Consider the following 24,673-nt stretch of genomic DNA (forward strand, 5'->3'; position numbering starts at 1 on the left):
CAATCAAAAAATCCCGCAGCAACGCACGAGCGTATTACCTAGTTCATTAGAAGTAAAATTCACGACATCCTACTGTATATAAGAGAGATTTAGGCCAATTAGACCAAAACAGAAAAAGGGTGGTAATTTTGTTAGAAGACACGACAAAACATTTTATTAAAGTAGACTTGGGTACAAGATAGCGGTCAATTACAAAAAGCCAACCACGGACTGGAAATAAGCTCATAACTAGTAACCAATAAATTATCTCCCAAACCCACAAGTATACAATACATACAATGGAGGAAAGCCGATCATGAACATGCTAAAAGCTGTCAACCCCATCGTTGTAATACATATGAAAGCTAAAAAAGAAGACAACAAAATCTAAACTCAAACAACCAAGCTCATGTTGTCACCTCTATGCACAGAAGCAGAGCTAAAAGACAAAAACTATACAACACTAAAACCCAACCCACACCAAGAAAGCCCAAAGCCCAAAGCCCAAGCCAACATGGCCCAGCATGCAACATTGCCGAAGCAGGACGCACCAGCCAAAGTAACACAGGATTGAGGAGGAGGAAACAAGATCGACACTACCCAGAAACCCAACAAAACCGACCAAAACAAGAGAGGCAGAGCTGCATCGTCAAGCCGGAGGAAAATGGTCGCGGAGACCAGATCCGAACTAAAAAGAAAAGATCTAACCCAAAATTAGATCAAAAGCAAACAACCATGCAAACTCAAAAGAGGAGGCATACATCGGTTGATAAAAATGCAATTAAAGGCTAGAACAACAAAGCAGGGAAAAAGGAGAGAAAGACAAGAGAAGGACACAAACAAGACATGGGAGGGGAGGGGAGAGAGGGACAGAGGGAAGAGAGAAGATGAACAATGCAGTAACGGAGACGAACTCCGAAGTAACGCCCACAAGGGGTGGGGAACTACAACCGACTCTCAAAGTGGCAGGTTATCCAAAATTGTGGTATTATATTTCTTTCACTCAATGGAATTGGGCCAGTAATTACTATGCCCAATTCATCTACCCAATAAAAATTTGTACAATTTTGTAACATTTCGTAGTGTTTCGTGATGTTTTGTAATATTTCATAGTATTTCGTAACGTTTTTCGTAGTGTTTCGTATTATTTCGTAATATTTTGTAGTATTTTATAAGGTTATGGAAAAATTGTTGTATTTTTTAAATTAAGACTAACTTCGGATTTTTATATCCTTTCTCCCTTAGATTAGATTTTTGGGTACTACCGATTTTCTATACTATTTTGTAGAATTTTGTACCATTTCGTAGTGTTTCGAGATACTTCGTAACATTACGTACTGTTTCGAGATATTTCGTAACATTTCGTAATGTTTCGTAGTATTTCGTAACATTTCATAGTGTTTCGTAAAATTATAAAAAAAATGTTGTATTTTGTAAATTAAGACTAACTTCGGACTTTGATGAAATTGGACTCCGGTCAACTCGTTGAAATTAATTTCTTTCCCATGTTTATGACATAGCCAAACATGACAATCGGACGGAAATGAAATTATTTCCCATTCCATCAAGGTATATCCCACCATCCAAAATGTGAGTAGATGAATTGGGCATGGTCTTTACTTACAACTCCGAGTAAGAACTGATGGATTCATCGATTATTATAGAACTCGACCTTCAAAACTAGAGGTAAAATGCAAATGCAAAATGTGACCAAGATCTAGCTCTGACCTTGTGACGCTTTCATTATGGGCTGTATAATTATTATAATATGATCGTGGGCCCAGACACCCGAGACCTGGAACTCGGGAATTTTAATCATAAAATTTGTTCCCAAATAAAAAAGAGAGAAGCAGAGTGCAGAAGAGCGAAGCCCAGAATCCTCAAATCGGAGAATGGCGGAGTCGTCGAGCAGTGGTCTCACCTTCAAGCTCCACCCTCTGGTCATGGTCAACATCTCCGACCACTACTCCCGTGTCAAGTCTCAAATGAACCCTCCCATCGCCGCCCACACCAACGGCTCCTCCGACGCCGTCGAAACCGCACCTTCCTCATCCTCCTCCGCCTCGTCTCCTCGAGTCTTCGGCTGCGTCATCGGCGTCCAGCGCGGCCGCACCGTGGAGATCTTCAACAGCTTCGAGCTCCTCTACGATCCCGAGACTCACTCGCTCGAACGCGCCTTCCTCGAGAAGAAGCAAGAGCTCTGTAGGTTTTCAATCTCTGCTTCGATTTCTAGGGTTTCGGTGAATTGTGCTAAACCTAATGATCCTTTTTTTCTTTTCTTTTTACTTTTTACTTTTTACTGGTTCAGATAAGAAGGTTTTCCCTAATTTTTACATACTTGGATGGTACTCGACCGGGTCTGATGCTCAGGAATCTGATATGACTATTCACAAAGCTGTAAGCTTACGCCAATTTGTTTTTTGACTATGCTCATCTTCAATTTTAGCTTATAGCTACTCGATTTCGAAACCTATTGTTACTAAATTAAACTATAAATGCTTTGGTAGTACATATTTTCAATGAGTAAGAGTGTGTATTTGTTTTGTGACAGCTGATGGATATCAATGAGAGCCCGGTTTATGTTCTCCTCAACCCTGTGATCAATCCCGCTCAAAAGGACCTTCCAATCACTATCTACGAGAGTGGTACGCGACCTGCATTGCGTTATTTGTACCACTTTATTTGAGTTTTTGGGCAGTGCCGAGGCGCTGTAGCGCGATGGTTTTTAGCTTTTGTTTTGGTTAATGCCTGAGATGGAGCTTGAGGTATAGTATTTCACATCCATAGGTGCAGTAAGCTTCATTTTTTTTTGGAAGCATTATGCATGTATTTGATTATTTTTCCTGTACAATACCACGTTACTTTATACGTTTGCAGTTGCACCATCTGGTTGTAGTTCAGTTGAGCTAGCATAATTCTCTTGCATCTCATCTTTTGCAAATGAAGGGGTCTCTGTTTTTCTTTGCATTCAAGTCTTATTTTGCGGAGAACTTGTGTGACTTGACAAATTGTAGGTCATTATAAGAACTGTTTATTTTTTGTTTTGTTTTACTGTCTGACATTCTGTCGTCTTCTTTGGGTGGTTACACTACATCCAAAAGAACTGCATGTCATTGATGGGGTTCCACAGCTGATCTTTGTCAGTTCAAGCTACACAATTGAGGTTGGGCATTTCATTCTATTAACCTATATAGTTATATTTTATCGATCTGGCTGACCTAGATTTTTGGGTGTGCTTGGTAGACGGTGGAAGCTGAACGTATCTCAGTTGATCATGTTGCTCATCTTAAACCATCTGATGGAGGTTCAGCGGCAACTCAATGTGAGCTTACCTCCTTATTATCCGTTTTTTTCCCCTTGTTGTCGGATTTCTGAGAAGAGTATGGATATCAAATTAATAAATATCGGTTGGCTGCAGTGGCTGCTCACCTTACAGGAATCCACAGTGCCATTAAGATGCTCAATAGCAGAATTAGAGTGCTTCATCATTATCTTCTAGCTATGCAGAAAGGTAACTACGTGCTTTGAGTAGAAGATGAGAGACAGGGAATATATTTCAATTTTAGAAACAGAAGATCTCTATAATCACAGACCCCAGAACATTAAAAATAAATAGATGCAATAGTCACAAGACAGACATAATTTTTAAACTTCCTCAACCTTAGGATAGATAACTAAACAAAGTTTATATTATTAGAACTCCCTCTTCAGACACATTTTCTACTTTTGATTTGAATGAGGAGGTATCTTAAATATACAAAGCCACATCTGTAACTGCTTTTCTACCATAGCATGTATTGTCTCCTTCTCACACGCCATTAGTTTCTCAAAATTACAACCAATGCGTTTTGTGTAAGGATTTGATGGAAGAAGATATGTATTGTTGGATGCATGTACACTAAAACATCTGGAATTTATAATATTTGTTGTTGATTTCCATGCAGGAGAAATACCTTGTGAAAATTCGCTGCTAAGACAAGTATCAAGTCTTCTGAGAAGGTTGCCTGCTGTTGAATCGGGGAAGTTTCAAGATGACTTTTTGATGGTGAGTGATGCTTGCCTTAAACTCTCAATTGCAAAATTCACTATTTTGAGTCTTGTTTTACCCTTCAGTGTGTAATATTTGAGTAATACATAGATTACAAAAAAGGCTAAGATGCTTTAGTTTGCATCCAAAAGACACCTGAAATGCAACCCTTACGACAGGAATAAATTTTTCACATTTTTGTTTAAGAAAACCTGCCCGAGTGTGCCATGTAAAGAAGCTTATCGTTGCAAAATAGTTCACACCTGAAGGATTTGTACGTCTTTCTTACTAAAGTAGTTGGTGGTTTAGACCAATGCTTACAATTGCTGATTCTGCAGACTAAGCTACTCTTTTAATCTCATCAGGTTTTATCATTCACTCTTTTGTTGATTTTTTTTGTAGGAATACAATGACACATTACTGATTACATATCTAGCTGTGCTTACCAACTGCTCAAGGTAAGTATATTCTTCTGCACATTTCTGTGTTCATCATTATAATAGTCCTGTAAAATAAGTTACTGCAACGAAATGGTCAAATTGGATTTTTATGTTGACCGCTTTGTTGGTGTTGTCACGAGTTTTGTTTATTATACCTAGGTAAGTTTTCTATTCAACCCGAAAGGAAAGTGAGCATTGACATGGGGTATATGGTTTTATTTATGAATCAATTTGGCTTACCAACCAAGTAACAGCCTCTCAATTGTAGCTGACGCACAACCAGTTGTGTTAAGTTTTGTTTGTATTCGACTATTCGTGTTAGGGGAAACAGGGTATAGACATTTTATTGTTGCACAATTTCACAATCTTAGTAATATATCTCAGCGAATTCATTAATGTTTTTTTTTCCAGTACAATGAACGAGCTGGTCGACAAGTTCAACACCGCATATGACAGGCATAGCCGAAGAGGTGGAGGAGGGCGTACTACTTTCTTCTGAAAACCGCTTTGCCATATCTGACAGATCGCAGTCTGGGGCCCCGGATATATTTTTGGGATGTTCCTATAATCTGTTTTAGTTTTTGAGTGGACAGCTAATATTGTTGAGACCTAAACAGTTCGAAAAGAAATATAAATTGTGTAGGTTTATCACTCTTTTGTTGCTCTCCCCCGCCCAATTTTGGATAATGATTTTTATTCATGGTTAGGGGTAAGGTCTCAGAATTTCAGTATTGTACTCAAATGAATCCTATGCAGGAAGCCATATGCTTATTGATTGTTACCAAGTTTTTCCTTATATACGGTCAGTAAGGAACCAACTAAAAGTTGCAATGTGTAAAAGAAAATAATACATTAGCGTAGATTAGCTCTGAATAGTCTAAAATGTTGAAAAGCGCCAGTGATGGCCGAACCACAATGTTTCAGGCAGAAATTACCCTTTATAAGAGGTCTTTCATGAGGACATCAAGCTCTATGGAATTGCCATCCATCATGACATCCAATTTCACAGCCATCTAGACATTGTCCACCATGGTTTTCTATCACCAATTTCGCTGAGAACTGGACATCCTTTACCATTCAGTCGAGTATTCCCAATACCAAGCCAGTGCAGTCCAGCGAAGAAAGACCTCTTCAGCAATCTAGATGAGTCAGCAGATAAACCCCTGCAATTGAAAAGATCAAGCCTTCGAAGTAGCTTACAATCATCTCGATGCTGTTTCCTTGTCGCCAAAGCTTCTAGTGATAAACTAGTCAAAGAGGAGCAATACCTCAGACACAAATCAGTAATCTCCTTACCAGCCACAGCAATTGTGAGAACTGCTTTATCAGATATTCCTGGTATGTGTCCTAAATCCAAGGATGATAATGTTTTGCCTATTGTGCCTCCTCCAAGAAATAATAATACAACTCCTTCATCAGTCACACCCTTGCAGTTTCTCAGGCACAAATGTGTGATGGATGGAGTCCCTTTCCCAAGCACAGATAAGCCGTAATCAGATATATCGGTTCCTGAAAGATTTAGCATGGTTAAGCTACGAAGCGGTGCAATGGAGATGAGGCTCCTACAGCCATACAGATCAAGCACTTCTAGAAACCCAGAACTGGTGAGCTGATTCACGGTTTCACAAGTTATAAGACAGCATGACAACAATTTCACCTCAACTAGAGAACATGGGAACCGAGTAAGATCAACGAAGGCCAAGTTTGACAAAAGGAGGGCATTACGCACTTCGAATTTCTTCAATTTTGGACAGGATTGTAGGACTGATGCATAACCAGCGTCACTTACTCTGGAGAGCCCACAGTCTCAGACTCTAGAGTCATGCAGTATTTAGATAAAAGAAACATGCCCATATCATCCACTTCCTCAAACGAGACTTGGCAGTTCTGTCTACTTCTTACAAGAGACAATCCCTTCAAACGAAATCTAGTGGCCAGACTCAAAAGTCCTACACTGGTTAAGTCATGGTTTGGCAAAGGTTCCTGAACTGGCCGATCTTCAAGATCTAGCTCCACCAAATTGTCACAAATGGCAATGGCAGCAACGAGCTGATCTGTTATAACATCTAACACAAGTGACAATTGCTAGAGTGCAAATCCAAAAGAGGGTCCAGATATACGGGGGCTGACATTAGCTGCCTGCGAATAGTTCCTAAACGCATGGCATACGTCTCCCTCAAGCACAGGTTGCAACTTGATGCTCTTGAGAGTTTTAGGCAGGCAGAATTCCAACGGCCGATAAAGATTAGCACCTACACCTCTCCACCGAATCTTCAGAGAAAAAGACTGCAAGATCACAGAAGAAACAAGCTCAAGCTTTTATGACTTCTGCAGCAAAACACAGTTTCTATTCCCCAATACAAGGTTGACATAAAAACCAATTTCAAGATCAATAATTTGGTCAATGTGGCTTAACCAACATGAAATTTTTAATCTGATGTTCATCCCAGCAAAATTAAACAAGTGTATCGGTTTGAGCTTACCTCCAAGAATGAACACGAATTGAGCGTTTGGTCCAGGTTGGTCTTTATATATTGACGTGACACCTGGTCTACCAATTCCAACCCCAAAATATCAATCTTTGGCTACAAAAAGACTAAAACTAGAGCACCTGAGATTGGGGCAGTCAATTCCAATTGAAGCAAGGACTTGATACGACATTAATGAGCACCACAGCAAGTTCAGTTCATGGAGATGCTTACCCAGAAAAATCCACAACGACGAGTGCTTGCTGTGTTGGCAGGCCTACATACTCATTTAAAGCCTCAGATAAGCAAAAGGACAAGCTTTGTAAACTGAGAAGCGTACGCTTAAATGCACAGTGGCAGCCTAGATACGAGAACATTAAAAAGAATCCAAGCCAAGACCAATCACAAACAATGCAAGTGAAAGGACCAAATCCTAGTCTTGCATTACAGAGTCTGAACTCCAGACTGTAAATTCTGTATCTAATCGAGTAAAAACAAAAGCCCAAAAGGTGGATCTAAAAGCTTTTGGCGATGAAATATTGACATACCAAGCTTGATAGAGTTCAGATAAACTTCACCGTGAATCTTTTTAAGAACTGCAACAAAGCCGGATCCACTACATCCTTACACAGTAAACAACATACCAATTCCGTAGTTGATGCATCCGCAGAGAAACCACACTTCTGCATTTCTTCAATAACTTTCCACACTTCTGAATCAATTCATCGAACACCTTCAAGGCATGCTCTGCACTACTCACTTCCAGTCGCTGAGTTCCTCTCGAATGAAACAGAGCCATTAAATTGCAAGAAGAAAGCATATCTCTTGTTGCTCGGTTGCAGGATCATCATCTTCAGGTTCAAGAGTTGAGCTTTGTTTCTCAGAGCTCGCAGCTTTCCTTCTTATGTTTCGAACTCTCGAATCAAACAGGGGGTTCTTTTTCTCAAACCTTGTTTAGTTTTGTCTTTCTTTTAATTTTCTTTTTAAGGATGGGTAACCAAGAGATGATTACAAATGGAATTATATTCCATTATAATTGCAAGTTTGGATCTCAATCTCATTGTTATTTAGAAATCTTTTCATTACGTTAAGGGCACGTTTGTTTCTTCGGACTGTCTAATTCCGGATTAAGTTTTTGCTTATTTTCGTACTGTGCTGGCTTGGATTAGGGTACAGTAATTCCTAACTCATGTTTAGTGCAGTCTCAGACTAATGAACAAATTAAAATAAGTTTTGTTACTGAATTAATTTTCGAATTATAACAAGTCTTATTCAATAATAACATAATATTTCATTAATAACACATGTTCATATAAACAATCTTATATAAGCAATCTTACTTCTTGATTTGCATATTTCCCGTAACAATTGGCTTATAATAGAACAAACTTCTCATATTCTTCACCTTATCCACAAGTAAACAGTCGTATAAGTATGGTTGGCTAAAGAAATCGCTTATATAGCTCTATAATCTACATAAAGATCCGAAATCGCTTATATAGTTCTATAATCTACATAAAGATCCATCCTTGAACAACATGTACCATGATATTATTATTTTTCCCGTTGGGTGTGTCATGTTTATAATGTAGTTTTCTAGATCAATTTTTTTTTTTCAATTGTATGTCTTATTTTTTTGTGTCAAAAGGAGGCTGCCTCTACGTACAGTATATACTGGCAATTCTGAAGATTTTTTCTTTCTCAAAACAAAAGGGAATGAATTTCAAATTCCAGTTGCTCAGATGCGAACATAAGTGGCAAAAAGGTACACTGGTCTTCAAAACTAAATCCTCTTATTGGAAGGACAGTTTAACAGGTTAACTTACAATACTGATTCAAATAGACAATTCAGATTTTGAGATAAGGATGCCATCACTATCAGCATACAACCACTCCCCTTCACGGATCAAGGTTCCGGCAATGTTGATCGGAACATGCTTATCACCATGGCCTCTTTTGTTCGACTTCACGGGATGAGATGCCAAGGCCCTAACCCCAATATCACATCCACTGATCTCATCTACATCTCTAATGCAGCCATTTACCACAATACCAGCCCATCCCATGTTTTGAGCTAACTGTCCCAAATTCCCTCCAACAAGAGCACATCTCATGCTTCCTCCACCATCAATGACTAATACTCTTCCCTCGCCTCTGGTTTCAAGAAGCTGCCTCACCAATACATTATCCTCAAAAACCTTTATAGTGGTAATGGGGCCTGAGAATGCTCGGCATTGTCCATACATCTGGAATATTGGTGGCAGAACGCGCAGGTCTCCACTTCCCAAAAGGGCTGAATTTGTGTCACAAACTTCAGCAGTTGCTAAGTAAGCCATATATCTCCTGCATGAATTGTCTATAAATCATTAAAGTTCTGCCACAAAAGCAGGCATTTGAGACTGTTTCTAGTACACTACCAGAACTTAGAGGGGATTTACAGAACCATACTGTACAGACAGATACAACATCAGCATTATGCAGAACATACTACTAAAAAGTTGAATAGAGGGGAAAATAATATATCTTCAATTTTTATTTTCATTATTGTCTTAGTTCAGTTTAACTCTAAAACAATGGAAGTTGAGAGATATACTATAGTGTACCAGTACAGAAAATCAGAACCATATCAGATAACATAGATTATGTTCCATGACCACCAAAATAATTCACGTGTGCGACTTTTTGTTTCTTGACCAGAAGAAAGACGCAGAGCACCAAGTTCTTCAAGCACATCTTCTAGCAATTATAAGAGCAGGATCCAGGATTGGAACAAGAAATACTATGAGTAAGTGATACAGACTAACAGACACATGTACAGAGGTCGATCCATCTTCACAGGACCCTAGACAAAGCCAATCATGCCTAGTTCTAAATTCCAAAAAAAAAAAAATCAAATGAGGATATTATTGAATTTTTCAGGACAATAAGAATGAAGAATTTCAAGCTGCCTCAAAATTTCAATCTGAATAATGTTCAGAATGATGGGACTAACTAAAAGGTAATTATTTTGGTTAATCTGCAAGTTTCGTAGTGTATTCTTATATAGCGTCAGTGTCTCAGCGATACTGTTATATACAACAATGGGAGGTTTATACTCTCCTTCATGCATCTACCTAAGCAGTTGAACAAGCTGCACTATTGTTACCTGTCTTGCAAACTCAGAAAGGTTTGGTAACTCTGAATATATCTCTACTAATCATTTCAGAGATCTGGTTCAATGCATCAACAACTGGACTGTAAATTTCATACCATAGAGTCATATATTTGCGTGCTTCAAATCAAACATCACAGTTTCCTACTACCAAACATCACAAGTATCCTATTGAAAAACATGACAGACCGCAGTCCAGATGTACAAGCACTTCAAACTTAACCAAATTCCTAAAAATGATCCATTCAAGATACTCCCTTCCCCCAAATTTTCTATCCAACCAAACATATTAACACAACAAAGCATTATAGACAGTCTCTGGATAAGTTCTCACCATGTCCTCAGGCCAAGGTTGCTTTCTGAAGATACATGACAAAGAGCCACTGCTTGTAATTTTAACCTTTCTACCACACACAGAGACAAACGGCCGAAATTGGATAAGGGTCCACGAAGAGGATATATGAGGTAGAGGACTGGTGTAGAGTATAGGAAGAACAGTGTGGATTGTGGAGAGGCTTCTTAGGGTTCGGTGAAGGCAGAGAGAGCTCAGTACCATGGCTGGTCCTGCTATCTCTGGGTGACACAACCTTAGCTTACAAAGGAAACAAGATTGACTAAATTCACTCCACCTATGAATTACATTCACATCCTCAAAAAGACCACTGCTATGAAGTTACAAATGCTACAAGATTACATAGGGATAAGATTCCAACCCGGGTTGACTAGTTTCATAGAAGCATATAGTGCATGACAAAGACATCTATTACTCTACACAGGTACCAATGTACCATTCATTACATGAGAGAGTCATAGAGAAACAGAAACCAAAGATGCCAACTTTGACACATAACATTAGCATTCAACACATACCCAGAAACTCATTGAAGAAACAAGAGAAGACTCTCCTACTTTGATCTCAAACCCAAAAACAAAATTAAAGCTGAAAGAAAAAGAAATTGAAGCTTACACAGTAGAGAATGAAGTTCTCGATCGTATTCCAATGGAGAGCTTGCCTTCTTATCACGTATCAATTGTGATGAAGTGGGTTCTTCTTCTTCTTCTGTCCCAGTTAAATAAGTACAAAAAGCAGCAGCGACAAGTTGACGGCTGATTATGTGGTTGAAATTTGTGCCCTGACATCCCTATAATTGGTAACACGCGCCAAATGTCGTCAGCTTCCAGTGTCTGTTATAGTAAACTTCTCATTTTGCCCCCTTAAACTATGCCATATTTCCAATTTCGTACCCAAATATCCTCAAAGTATTGCAATTACCCCCCATCGTTTTCTGACCTCTGTAAGTATGTAACAATTTCATATGCCCAGGCTTGATAACCCTAAGAAGAAGGTTATCAACATTCTCTATATCTTGTGTAATTGTTTAGTTAGGGACTTAGGGTGCTCTGTTTATTGACCAAACATTATCTATCAGGAAGAGGATATAATACTTCTTTGATCCCTTGAGCTTTCCATTGCTTATGATCTGACTCGAGGTATATGTTTGAATCTGCAAAAAACGGGTAGAAGAACAACTCAGAAGGATTCAGAAGGGTACAAAAAACATATGGAAGAATGAACTTTTAACATTTCAGAAGTATGAAGTTTAACTGTAGTATACTAAGCATACACTTTTTAAAACCAAAATGACAGGCCTATGGGATCTTGCAACTTGAGGTGCCATATGGAAGATAATAGATATGTATAGGATTTCTAGTTCATGTGAAATCCCTGGATATGATTTTGTTTTGTTATGCTCACTTACATGGTTTCAATTATCAGCAAGATGTAAATTTCACAATTTTTTGAATTTCTTATAACCAATAGGAAACCGACTGAGTCTAATGGATGATGGATATATGCTGGAATTCTGTGTCTAGATTTTAATCCTTGTGCTCCGACACTGATTCATATAGCTGTTGATCTGCACTTTAATGCCATAATTCCAATATTGTATCCAGATATCAAAGTATCGGTTTCCTGATTCAGACCTCTATGTATTAAGAGAAATGAACGCCACACGTTAAAGTATTGGCGTCAAGAATCAAAACAATGTTGAAGGGGGTCTAGGATCAAACATCAACCCAACACAAACCATTCAACAGTCTACAGTCAATTCATGACCAATTCAAGGTGAAGACTAATCAGCAAGACCATATGAGTCCAGTCAAATTGTTAGAAGTCCCTGTTACTTGTTAGAGCCACTCAGCCACATGTACTTTGGAACTTCTACTCCACACAGAACTCGGGAATCATATATCTGCCTATCTGGGTGCTCAAATCTCTTTGTTATCGTTCAGTTTTCTTTGAGACTAATAATATCAACTTTTCCTCTTATGTAGTTGAGGGTGGTGTGTTTACTGATCAAAGAAATCCAAACATTTGATTTCCATTCCGATCATATACTGAACCCTAAACCCTAAACCCTAAACCCTAAACCATCAGAGCTAGCTAACCAAGCCGGCCTAGTCATTTCCGCCCCTCTCTATCCCATCAGGTCTCTTTAAAAGCATTAATTTTTAACCCTCCAAACTCTCAGTACCGCCCTCCTTCATTTCTACTCTAATATATAGTTCTGCATTGTTAAACTATTGGGTATTACTTCCTAAAATAACAAATCATCTGCTCTGCTTCAAAAGTACAGATGAAATTTATATCACTAATCACACAACACACTTGTTTTTGAGCAAGAATGAATGGAGAACTACCTAAGAGCTCTAGAACTAAGCAACCTGTATGCTTCTGCTTCGCACATTTGCTCAGAAATCAAAACACCTCATACAAATTAACAACCCAAAAAAAAAAACATTGAAACGAACTGATCGGAGAGAGAGAGAGAGAGAGAGAGAGAGAGATAGATTACCGACAGAGGTAGGGCTTTGTTGGCGTTCATGGAGCTTCAGCTTCTGACTGTTTCTCACAATAAGCTCGAAGGCGAAACATTCAACAACGAAGTTGAAGGTTTCAGCTTTAGAGTGGTTCCAGATTCCGAACAATAATCTCATATTATTAAAGCGAACAGGACCTAAACCCGCTAGGTTACATGACTTCAGCACTGGTCGTTGACTGACACCAAGTAACCTCCCAATAACAAATTACTGACAATTAACAATTATTAATAACAAACTATTAACACTCATTAATCCTTAATAAATAATGTTTAATAAACTCCGGTCGCGATCACCGGAATAAATTACTGACCCCCAGTAATTGTGTTATTAATCCGCATTAATGGCATTACTGACACCTATTAATTTGTAACAGACTATTGACACCATTAACCCTCAATAAACAATGTTTAACAAACTCCGGCCGCGATCACCAGAATAAATTACTGACCCCCAGTAATTGTGATATTAACCCCCATTAATGGCATTACTGACACCTATTAATTGTGTTACTGGCCCATTAATAGCATTACTGACCCCTAGTACTGCATTGGTGACCCTTAGTAATGCACAAAAATTATTACATGTATCCGGTACATAGTCTATGTGGTGTACCCCTTTAATATTATTGGTTCATTTTTAACTGTGTTTGTTTCTTATTGATCATTTATATTTAAATAATTTTTTCCCTTTCACCGGGTGCATGTTTACCACACAATGGAGTAATATGATTGGTCGGGTACACCACATAGCAGTGTCACTTGATGTTCCTGGTACACAAAATAATTACTCATTAATGCATTTCTGACACCCAATTATTCAATTACTAACACCCAGTAATTGTGTTACTGATCCAGTAATACATTGGTGGCATTGCGCATCCCATCCAGTAAACCACTTCATATATCGATACAAATATACTAATTCACAAACCGAGACATCAACTGCAGCTTTGGAACCAAATGCACAACAACCCTACACATTACAGAACACCAAACTATACTTCACAAGAATAATATCCGACACATAGCCACCAATCAATAGTTGGGCTACCATTACTGATCATATGGAGCAGTGTCAAATACCAGCAAACTAGCAGGAAACAGTTCTAAAATGTTACAAAACGCTAAACTGAAAACTAAAGCAGAGGGAGGTGCCGACATAACCCAAAGCATGAGAAGGTTGATTTTCAGCAATGTTAACTTCTATTCAAGCCCTTATTAAATCAATTTGCTTGGAAAATATTGGAGTGCACTATGTTCCAAAGAAATCCGACGCATTGTTCATGGCATTTTTGATAATCACTGTCGGGTTCAATGGAGTGATAGATGAAGTTACACCGTGCCTTCCAAATTGACCAACACATGAAGCAAGCCATTCTAAGTGTCCAAACTCTATCATTTTTGTTACAGAAAATTGTAGAAACCAATTATCCAGAGTAGTGAATGCTTGTTTATCAATTCTAAGACCCAATGAAGAACCAAACCAAACAGTCTCAACCCAAGGACACATAAAAAGTATGTGCTCCATTGATTCCTCCATCAGGCCACACACTGGACACATAGGAGATTGTTTGATCTTCTTCTTGAATAGTGCTAAGAAAGTAGGAATAGCTGAAGATAAAGCCCTCCATAAAAAGTGTCTAACTTTAGGTAAAGTAGGCAATTTCCATAAAAGTTTCTAGCACTTGTTGTTGATAGAATGAGATTGGTTAGCCCATGTATTCCCAATCATATAAGGCTTATGAATACAATGGTAATCACTTCACACAATGAATACACCATTCTTTGTGGCCGGCCAAATAAATCTGTCACACCCAAACCTCCTCCCAATCTGTACCCTCATGATACCCATCTCAACATCATAAGAAATAAGATGAGAAATGCTACTCAAATCCCAAGTTCTTGAATTCCAATCTATTAACTCTTCAACCAACATAGGCACATTATTAAGAATATGAGCCATAGTTACTATCTTTAATGGAGCATCACCATGTGCTTCCGGAGGAATCTAGCTATTAGCCCAAATATTGACACTTCTTCCAGAGACAATCTGCCAATAAGAGTTGGAAGTTATGAAATCTCTAGATTCCAACAAAGTAGACCACCCCCAAGAGGCCATGTATCCTTTTTAGCCATAGTAAAACTGCAATTTGGGAAATATCTTCCCTTCATCACTCTAGCCCACAAAGAGTTAGGCTCTGTAGTTAATCTCCACGCTTGTTTAGCAATAAGAGTAGGATTGAACTGATGAAGGTCACAGAAGCCCATTCCACCTTCATCTTGTGGAAGACCAAGAAACTGCCAACTTTTCCAATGTATTTTAGAACCAGAGCACGACTCCCCCCACCAAAAGTTCGCCAAAGAAGAATTAAGATCATCACATATCCTTTTTGGAAAGCGAAAACACGACATAGGCTAGGAAGGGACAACTTGTGCCACAGACTTGAATAATACCTCATTCCCAGCTTGGGATAGTAATTTCTGTTTCCAGCCTTCAATTTTCCTCTTTAGACGCTCCTTAATAAAAGCTAAGGCACTGTTTTTAGACCTACCCCATATCGTAGGTAGTCCCAAATAGCTACCAAGACAATCAGTCCCTTTAATCCCAAGCAGCAAACACATCAAATGTTGCATTTGAGCAGGAGTGTTAGGAGAAAAGTATATACCAAACTTTTCGAAGTTAATAAACTTATCCGACACAGAACAATACTCTTTAAATACAGCAGCCACTGCCGCACAATTCCTGAGAGTGGCTCTCATGAAAAAAATGGAATCGTCAACAAAAAACAGATGTGAGAGAGGAGGGAAAGTCTTAGATAGGTGAACCCCAACAATAGACTTCTTGTTCACAACTCTAGTAATTCGTAGAGATAAAACTTCACTAACTAGCAAGAAAAGATATAGAGAAAGAGGGTCTCCCTGTCTCAAACCTCGGCTAGGATAGAAGAAGTTACCAGGTGATCCATTGAGGACAATCGCTAGAGATACTCACTTAACACAAACCATAATCAAATTAATCCAACTCAAAGCAAAACCAAATCGAACAAGAGTGGCCTCAAGAAAATCTCATTCAACTCGATCATAAGCATTATTTATGTCAAGTTTGAGTCCAAACTCATTCTTCTCCCCACCCTTCTTCAACATGAGATAATGATAACCCTCATGAGCAAGTAGAATATTATCTCGTATTAACTGCTCTGAAACAAAAGCATTATGGTTTGGGGAGATCATAGAAGAGAGGATAGGCTTCAGTCGGTTTGCCAACAACTTAGACAAAATCTTGTAAGAGTTGTTACACATGCTAATAGGCCGAAAATGTGTTGTTCTCTCCGGATTAAGAATCTTAGGAATCATGACCACATGAGTTCTATTAATTTCACGGAGTTGTAAGAGACTAGCGTGGAAATCTCTAGAAGTAGCTACCACCACGTCATTAACAATGCTCCAGTACTTGTGATAGAATAAACCGGGAAAGCCATCTGGACCAGGCGCTTTCAAAGCCCCCAATTGAAAAGTAGCATCCCTCACTTCCTCCGTAGAAAAAGGCTGGCTAAGGTCATTGTTCATCTCCATAGAAATAATTTTGTTCACACCGAGAGAACCACCCCAATCTCTATCCCCTAAACTAGTAAATAACTTTTTGAACTGCTCTTCAAACTCACAACGAATTTGAGCTTCCCCAAAAATCCAACAGTCTTCATCATTTTTAATCTTCAAAATTATATTCATTTGTCTGCGATGAATAGTAGAAAGATGGAAGAATCTCGTATTGGAATCCCCTGCCTTTAACCATTTCACCCGAGACCTTTGATGCCAATATTTTTCCTCCAAATCCCAAAGAGCCCCCAGCCTACTAGTTAACACTCACTGCTCCTCAGAAGACTCGAAAGAGTCACTAGATTGTAGCTCCTCCAATCTATAAAGGCACTGTTAGATCTCTCCTTTGTTGCAATGAGGGAAACAATTCTTGCTCCATCTCCGAAGACTAGTACGGCTGGCTGCCAGATTCGTATTCCACTGATTAATACTAGCCAAACAATTAGTAGGGCCCCAACAGTCCTTAATAATGGTCTTGGGCTCCTCCTCCTTGGCCCAAGTTGCCTCAAACCGGAACGTGGATCGACGTCTAACATGGGCCCCCAACAATAAGAATGATTGAATTATGGTCGGACCCGATTCTTGCTAAATGAGTAAGTGAAAATTGGGCCAACGAATAATCCAACTTTCGTTGAGAAGACAACGATCTAACCGTTCTTGTAGAACAATAATCCCATTTTCCTTTCGGATCCATGTAAAACTTGACCCCTTATAACCAATATCAAGAAGAGAATTTGAGTCCATAAAATTCCGAAGGAAACAGTGATGATGTGGTACCCATCTAGTACCACCCTCTCTCTCAAAAGAGTTCACAATCTCGTTCATATCCCCAATAAACACCCAGGGGACAGAACTCTCATGATCAAAATCCATCCAAGCCTCCCAAAAGTCAGCCTTATTTTCATCATAGGGTGGACCATAGACCCAAGTACACCTCACACCAGTAGAAGACCCATGAGAGATAACTAATGTATTAATAAAATACTTAGAGAAACCAGTGATGTCAACCTTGTAATCAGACTTCCACCAAAGGCATAATCCACCAGCAGTATCAATAGGCGAAATTGTGTAACTATTACAAAAGTCCAAGCTCTTCTTAATAGATTCAACATAGTCATCTTTCTCGTGCGTTTTCGAGAGATATAATATCAGGGTCATGGGAACCAATGATCTCTCGAAGAGTTTGAACTGTCAAGTTCGTTCCTAGACCTTGACAGTTCCATGAAAGAAGACTCATTGAGAACTTGCAGCTGTTGATGGCCAACCGCCACGACCAAGAGGGGTGGTTAGTTCCTCCTTACCTTCACTCCCACTACCCGCGACAAGGGCATCACCATTAGCAAAAACATCCCCATTGGTAACCTTTCCACTGCCTCTCCCTTTACCTATGCGTCCTCCCCCTCTTCCATGACCTGTTGTAGCTAAGAGGCAAAGAGTAGGACCAGGAGTCGACATATACCGCTTTGGAGTTCTCAACTCACCAACACCATCCAACTTCACTTTTGGCTTGCGCTTACGCTTTGGACGACTAGACTCAGTACTTGTTGTGGGTAGGGAAGTCTCAGATAACTTCAGAAATAGTGGTAGAAGGCTTACTTCGAATCAAACCTGGCTCTCTTTATGATAAATCACCATTCAATACAACTGGTATAGGGAAAAAAGAGTTATTATTGAAATAATCTGACCTGTACTCAAAAGCCCACGAAAGGATAACTTCAAGATCAGCTCAACTGCCCTGTTTTAAGCAAATCCCATTAAAGGCCCTAGTGAGACTCTCATTCCGAAAAAGGGCACCATGAGCATTTGGGTCAAACCTAATCGGTCCTTCAATGGGTGGGGTAGGTTAGGAATCACAACGGTAGTAACTAGAGTCTTACCACATGACCTCTTACTTTTCGCTGACTCATCCCCTTCAATAGTTAAAGAGTGTGCCCGCTCACTCGTATTTCCCGGCACACTGTCCCAGACCCTCCGTTTTGAAATTGGCTCACGTGACATATCCGCATTCCAGCAAAAGATACCGAAACTAGGAACATACGGGAACTCCACCGGAAAAGCAGGTTGAGTCAAACTCGGCCTATCCGAAGCTTCAGCAACAAGATTACGACCATATACCACACCCAACTGAATCACAAGGGGATGAATGGTGTACATGCAGCTAAGTTGTTGATGTCCCAGCTGACCACACTTGTACAACAATATATTTTAAAGCTATAACCCAATCGCAACTACATAACAACAATCTATTTTAAAGCTATAACCAAATCGCTAACAATACTTAAGTTACTAAACTAAAGCCCTTGAATATCCTGTTCATGCATTTCGCCCCGAATGCATGAACTCACTTTCTGCATGGTGTTCAATAGCGTAGTAGAAGCCTAACAAGGAATCATTCTTAAATAAAAGCGAGACTAATACATGCATCTCGCGCATACGCGCACATACACGCACCCGCACGCATGTAGTTAACAACATATCGTTCGGGTTTCTGTTAGGAAGCCCTCACTTGTTGCTGCTTAGGAGGAACAACATGTCACAGTCCCCGCTGAAGCGGGAACTGGACCGAGCTGCAGCAAAACGAGGAGACAATCAGTGAAGGCTTCCATCAGAAGCCACAACGGACGCCTAGTAGTGAGGAGTAGCTCATATTTCAAATGCATCTTCTTAGGAAGGAGATGTTTCCTTAACAGATTGATAAAAGTGACAAGGGGACGAGAAGTATCAAAATCAATCTTGAGTCTCATATACCCCTTGTTTCCAACCTTCTCTGGATCTTCCACTTCCAGTACAACACCAATCATCTCCCCCAATTTTTGATCATTAGCCACCTTCAACTGTTCAAAAGGGATGTTAGAAGCCTGAATTCAGAATGTTGCCCGGTGGTTATCAATCTCCTCAATAGATAATGAGCACGGCCAATGCCTTATAGAGAAACACATCCCTCTCACATCCCAAGGGCAGTCATCTAGTAACTTGGCTGCCAACTTCTCAGACTCAACCGTGATAGAATATGTATTCTTTTTCACTTTAATGATCCAGATCTGGCCAAGGGCCTTCCACATGTTTAGTAGAGTAGCCTTAGTACCGCCTAGACTGGGTTCCTCATATGTAATGAGCGTGCCCAATAGATATATCCCCTGCTCAATATCAAGAAAATCAGCACTTTCTTCAAAGATGCACGACATCGCTTCAATAATACCCTCATCTTCATAAGGGATCTCATCTTGTGTGTGAACTGGAAGCCAAGATTGTTCTCCTCAGTGGTAGCAGAGAGGACACAACAAATAGAGTGGCAGTAGAAGCAAAGGGAGGAGCGACGTTAGTAAATGGAGCAACAACGTAAGTTAGTAGAGCAGTTGCAATTGAAAGGTCTCAAGGTCAAGAATTATTTGTTTCTAGCCATAGTTCGGAAAATTATGAAGACTATCCTTGTCAAGGATACGTCTAAAAAAATTTTGGATTCTATGAAGCTCAAATATCAAGGAACCGTCAAGGTGCATAGAGCACAAAGACAAGCTCTAAGAAAGGAGTTTGAGGTTTTGGAGATGAAGGTAAGAGAAATGGTTGATGATTATTTTGCTCGTACTTTGACAATTGCCATAAAATGAAAAGTCATAGGGAAACAATGGCACAAGTGGTGATAATTGAGAAAATCCTACGTTCGTTGACATCAAAATTTGACTATGTCATTTGTTTTGTGGAAGAATCAAATTATTTGGACACTTTAACAATCGACGAGTTGCAAAGTAGCATGCTGGTACATGAGCAAAGGATGAATGGGCATGAGAAAGAAGAGCAAGTTCTCAAAGTCTCGGTTGAAGATAAACTTAGAGGAAGAGGTAGAGGACATGGAGCTTTTAGAGGCAGAGGATGAGGTGGAGGTAGGCATAGTTTCAACAAAGCTATTGTGGAGTGTTTCAAATGTCATAAGCTTGGACACTTTCAATATGAATTTCCAAGTTGGAATAAGGAAGTCAATTATGCATAATTGGATGAGAAAGAAGAATTACTTTTGATGGTCTATGTGGAGATCCATGAAGCAAAACGTGAAGAGGCATGGTTCCTTAATTTGGGGTGCTCAAATCACATGTGTGGAGATAAATCTATGTTTAATGAGTTGAATGAAAGTTTTAGACATATGGTGAAGCTTGGGAATAATACTAGAATGCAGGTGGTTGGAAAAGGAAGTATGAAGCTGAATCTGAGTGAAATTAATCATGTCATTAGGGAGGTGTTTTATGTTCTAGAACTCAAAAATAATCTCTTGAGTATAGGCCAACTATAAGAAAGAGGCTTAGTTATCTTGATTCAATCCGAAATGTGCAGAATATATCATCTACACAAGGGTTTGATAATCAAAACCAATATGACAACAAACAAAATGTTTATGTGGTTGGCTCAGTCACATATGAAGAAGGAGTCATGTTTTCAAACCACTACACAAGACCTATCACATTTATAGCATCTTAGGTATGCTCATCTCAGTCAAAAAGGTCTGAAAACTTTGCAATCCAATAAGATAGTTCAAGGCTTACCACAACTATTAACTTCCACAGTGGTTTGTGTAGATTGTCTTAAAGGGAAGTAACATCGTGATTCAATTCCAAAGAAAAGTCAGTGGAGAGCAACAGAGAAACTACAATTGATTCATGCAGACATTTGTGGGCCTATTCCTCTAACATCAAATAGTCATAAGAGGTACTCTTTATGTTTTATAGATGACTATTCTAGAAAAGCATGGATTTATTTCTTGGTACAAAAGTCAGAAGTTTTGCAGTACTTTAAGTGCATTAAGAATCTTATGGAGAAAGAAACTGGTTTGCGTGTTAAATGTCTATGCACTGATAGAGGATGAGAGTTTAATTTTGTGGAATTCAATGAGTTCTGCAAGAAGTGTGGAATAAAGAGGCAATTAACCATAGCTTACACTCGTCAACAAAATGGAGTGGCATAGAGGAAGAATAGGATGATGGTGAACATAGTAAGATCAATGCTTTCAAAAAAGAAAATTCCAAAAAAAATTTGGGCGGAGGCGGTGAATTGGACTATGTATGTGTTGAATAGGTCTCTAACTGTAGTAGTAGTTAAAAGGATGACACCATAAGACGCTTGGAGTGGGTAAAAGTCATCAGTTGAACATTTTAGGGTGTTTGGATGTGTAGCACATGTTCATTCCTCAGACCTTGTGTACTTTGAAGATGTAGTAAAAAGCTCAAAATGGAGGCTAGCTATAGATGCTGAAATTGAGTCTATTGAGAAGAATCAGACTTGGGAGCTGACTGAACTTCCATCTGGAGCAAAAAGAATTGGGGTTAAATGGATCTACAAGACTAAGTTAAACGAGCTTGATGAAGTAGACAAGTATAAGGCACGATTGGTGGCTAAGGGAATTCACAACATGGAGTTGATTATACTGAGGTCTTTGCTCTGGTAGCTAGAATTGATACAGTTAGAATGGTTATAACACTTGCAACACAGCGGGGTTGGAAGATTTATCAAATGGATGTCAAATCTGCTTTCTTGCATGGAGCATTGAGTGAGAATGTGTATGTGGATCAACCAAGGGGTTATGAGCAGAAGGGAAGTGATCACAAAGTTTATAAGTGGCACAAGGCTTTATACGGTCTAATACAAGCACCACGAGCTTGGTTTAGTCATATTGAGTCTTATTTCATTTAAGAAGGGTTTTTAAAAAGTTAGGGTGAGTAGACACTATTCTTTAAGAGGAGCAAAGAAGGTAAAATTCTCATTATAAGTGTTTACGTAGATGATCTCATTTATACTGGTGATGATGAATTTATGTTAAGAGATTTTAAAAGTTCAATGCAAAAGGAGTTTGATATGTCTGACTTGGGTAAGATGAGATTTTTCCTCAGAATTAAAGTGTTGCAAGGCTCTGAGGGGATTTATATATGTCATCGCAAGTATGCTATGGAGGTTTGAAACAATTTGGTCTGGAGGATAGTAATTTTGTATGCAATCCTATTGTGCCAGGGCACAAGATGGGCAAAGATGAAGGAGGAGTCAAGGTGAATGAGACTTATTTCAAGCAAATGGTGGGGAGTCTTATGTATACTACATCTACTTGACCATATATGATGTTTTCTGTGAGTCTTATTAGTCGGTTCATGTCGAAGCCAATTGAGTTGCATTTTTAAGTAGCTAAAATAGCTCTAAGGTATCTAAAAGGAACTATTAATTATGGAATATTGTACAAGAAAGGAGGAGCTGAAGAATTGATGGCTTTCACGGATAGTGATTATGTCGGTGATATTGAAGACAAGAAGAGCACTTCTGGATATGTGTTTTTAATGAATGGTGTTGTTGTTGCTTGGTCTTTGAGGAAACAGCCTATAGTCACGCTTTCAATAAGAATTTGTGGCTGATGCAGCTTGTGCATGTCAAGCAGTCTGGATGAGGAGAATCTTAAAGGAGTTGGGGTATACACAAGAACAACTGTGATGTGTGATAATAGTTCAACTATTAAGTTATCCAAAAATCCAGTTTTGCATGGACGAAGTAAGCATATTGATGTGCAGTTTCATTTTCTGCGTGATCTTACAAAGGATGGAGCTATTGACATGGTATATTGTGGGACACATAATCAGATTGCAGATTTGTTAACTAAGCCATTGAAACTGGATACTTTCAAGAAGTTTTGTGAGCAGCTAGGAGTTTGTGAAGTGCCTGGGATAAACTAACAACTCACTAACAATGAGTTGTTAGTTTAAAAGAGGGATTGTTGAGTTATTTGCTTGTTGTTAGGTACTCAGTCTTTGCTTTTGTTTAATAATTCCTAGTCTTTAGGATTAGATAGGACTGTTAGTGATCACCAGCTGCTATTTTTGGTCAAGAAAATAAAGGATGAAAACTGAGGCCATACTCGTTTTCCCATGAGAAAATATATTTAGAGCGAGCCCTGTGCTCGATCAAAATACGTACTAAGCATGAGAAATTCAAACGATGATCTTCAGTTTTGCCAGAATATATTTTGTTACTGATAAGTCTACAAAATACCAAATATAGTGAAAAAAGAATCTCCCATTTGATTGATTCTTGTTCTTTTTCATGCAAAATTAATTCTTGAAATTATATGATCGTAACTCGTAAGCACATGCTTTTCACTTCATTGGCGAACTAGCTAGGTCGATCGGGAATATATAATAGTGGCCTCTCTTTTCTTACAAAGTGAAGCTCTCTCTTGAGTGAATCCCAGATATAAATCATTTTTGTAGATATAGAGCTTTCCTGAGGTATTTTATTACACATTTAGAACATCCTTGTTCATCAAGTATAAAATCATACAAGAAACAATTATGTATTCTGATTAATCTAATTTCATATGACTATTAAGTCGCCTGAAGTACTTGATTTGTATGGATCTTCGTTCATGGCCGGCCATTGCTTTCACTTATAATTTGGTCGGTTGATAATGTGAAAACTCAAATAAAAAAGGTTAGGCAAGAAAGAAAAATTAAATTCATCAATTAGGGTTGGTGGTTAAGGTCACATGAAAAAAAAACAAATTTTTTAGGGATAAGGAAGCCTGGGATTGAGACATGGTGCCCGCGACTTGAATTAATAAAACTTACTTTCGCAACATAATTATGTTTCATCATTACATGTTTAGAAATTATAGATCCTTCAATTAATCTGCTGTATCATTGTGAATGTGTAGATAAGAACTGTATTTGATTAGACCTAGCTAGCTAGATATAACAATATGGGCAGATGTTGAAACGAGTTACCCCAAATCATCAAAAGTTAATTCCTTGATGATTTTCTCATTGAATAGTTTGCCATGATTTCTTGATTATTTCCGTAATCTATAAAGAATGGCCTCATTTTTAACTTCGTACAAGTTTGCAAAAAAAAAAATGTCACCATTCCATTGTTTGCTCTTTCCTCTCAATTAGTAATTTCGCTCCCTCGTTTTGCTAGGGTGTGGACTCATGATACTTCTTGTACATCGCTTAGATCGATCATATATACCTATTCGCCGTTGAACATATATAGACAATATAGTGCGATGTGCCAATTTTTTACTATATACGTACGTTAGTCGCCTTAGTTTCCTAGATACTCGATCACAAGAATATATAGAATCCTAAGTATGAAATTCAAAG

At 38.8% G+C, this 24,673-nt stretch overlaps 3 protein-coding genes across 3 annotated transcripts; 1 reads left to right on the plus strand and 2 right to left on the minus strand.

The window, feature by feature from the left end:
• The first annotated feature begins 1,818 nt into the window (after positions 1 to 1,818).
• LOC126789396 (COP9 signalosome complex subunit 6a) lies at positions 1,819 to 5,107 on the plus strand. The gene is made up of 9 exons (XM_050515538.1): positions 1,819 to 2,181; positions 2,288 to 2,376; positions 2,531 to 2,624; positions 3,081 to 3,142; positions 3,223 to 3,301; positions 3,398 to 3,490; positions 3,924 to 4,024; positions 4,409 to 4,464; positions 4,858 to 5,107. The coding sequence occupies exons 1-9, from the start codon at positions 1,872 to 1,874 to the stop codon at positions 4,943 to 4,945; spliced, it is 972 nt and encodes a 323-aa protein (XP_050371495.1). The 5' UTR covers positions 1,819 to 1,871; the 3' UTR covers positions 4,946 to 5,107.
• A 128-nt stretch (positions 5,108 to 5,235) lies between these two features.
• Positions 5,236 to 7,713, minus strand: LOC126787526 (F-box protein At-B). Its single transcript, XM_050513394.1, is given in 6 exon segments — positions 5,236 to 5,467; positions 5,469 to 6,252; positions 6,255 to 6,732; positions 6,930 to 7,031; positions 7,149 to 7,191; positions 7,559 to 7,713. Coding segments are annotated over 6 exon segments (1,620 nt in total). The 3' UTR covers positions 5,236 to 5,409.
• A 972-nt stretch (positions 7,714 to 8,685) lies between these two features.
• Positions 8,686 to 11,002, minus strand: LOC126786512 (putative 4-hydroxy-4-methyl-2-oxoglutarate aldolase 3). The gene is given in 3 exon segments (XM_050512356.1): positions 8,686 to 9,257; positions 10,400 to 10,420; positions 10,422 to 11,002. Coding segments are annotated over 3 exon segments (729 nt in total). The 5' UTR covers positions 10,622 to 11,002; the 3' UTR covers positions 8,686 to 8,749.
• Between the last annotated feature and the right edge of the window lie 13,671 nt (positions 11,003 to 24,673).

Source organism: Argentina anserina, chromosome 3 (assembly GCF_933775445.1).
Source record: "Argentina anserina chromosome 3, drPotAnse1.1, whole genome shotgun sequence".
In the NCBI taxonomy this organism is placed as follows: Eukaryota; Viridiplantae; Streptophyta; class Magnoliopsida; order Rosales; family Rosaceae; genus Argentina; species Argentina anserina.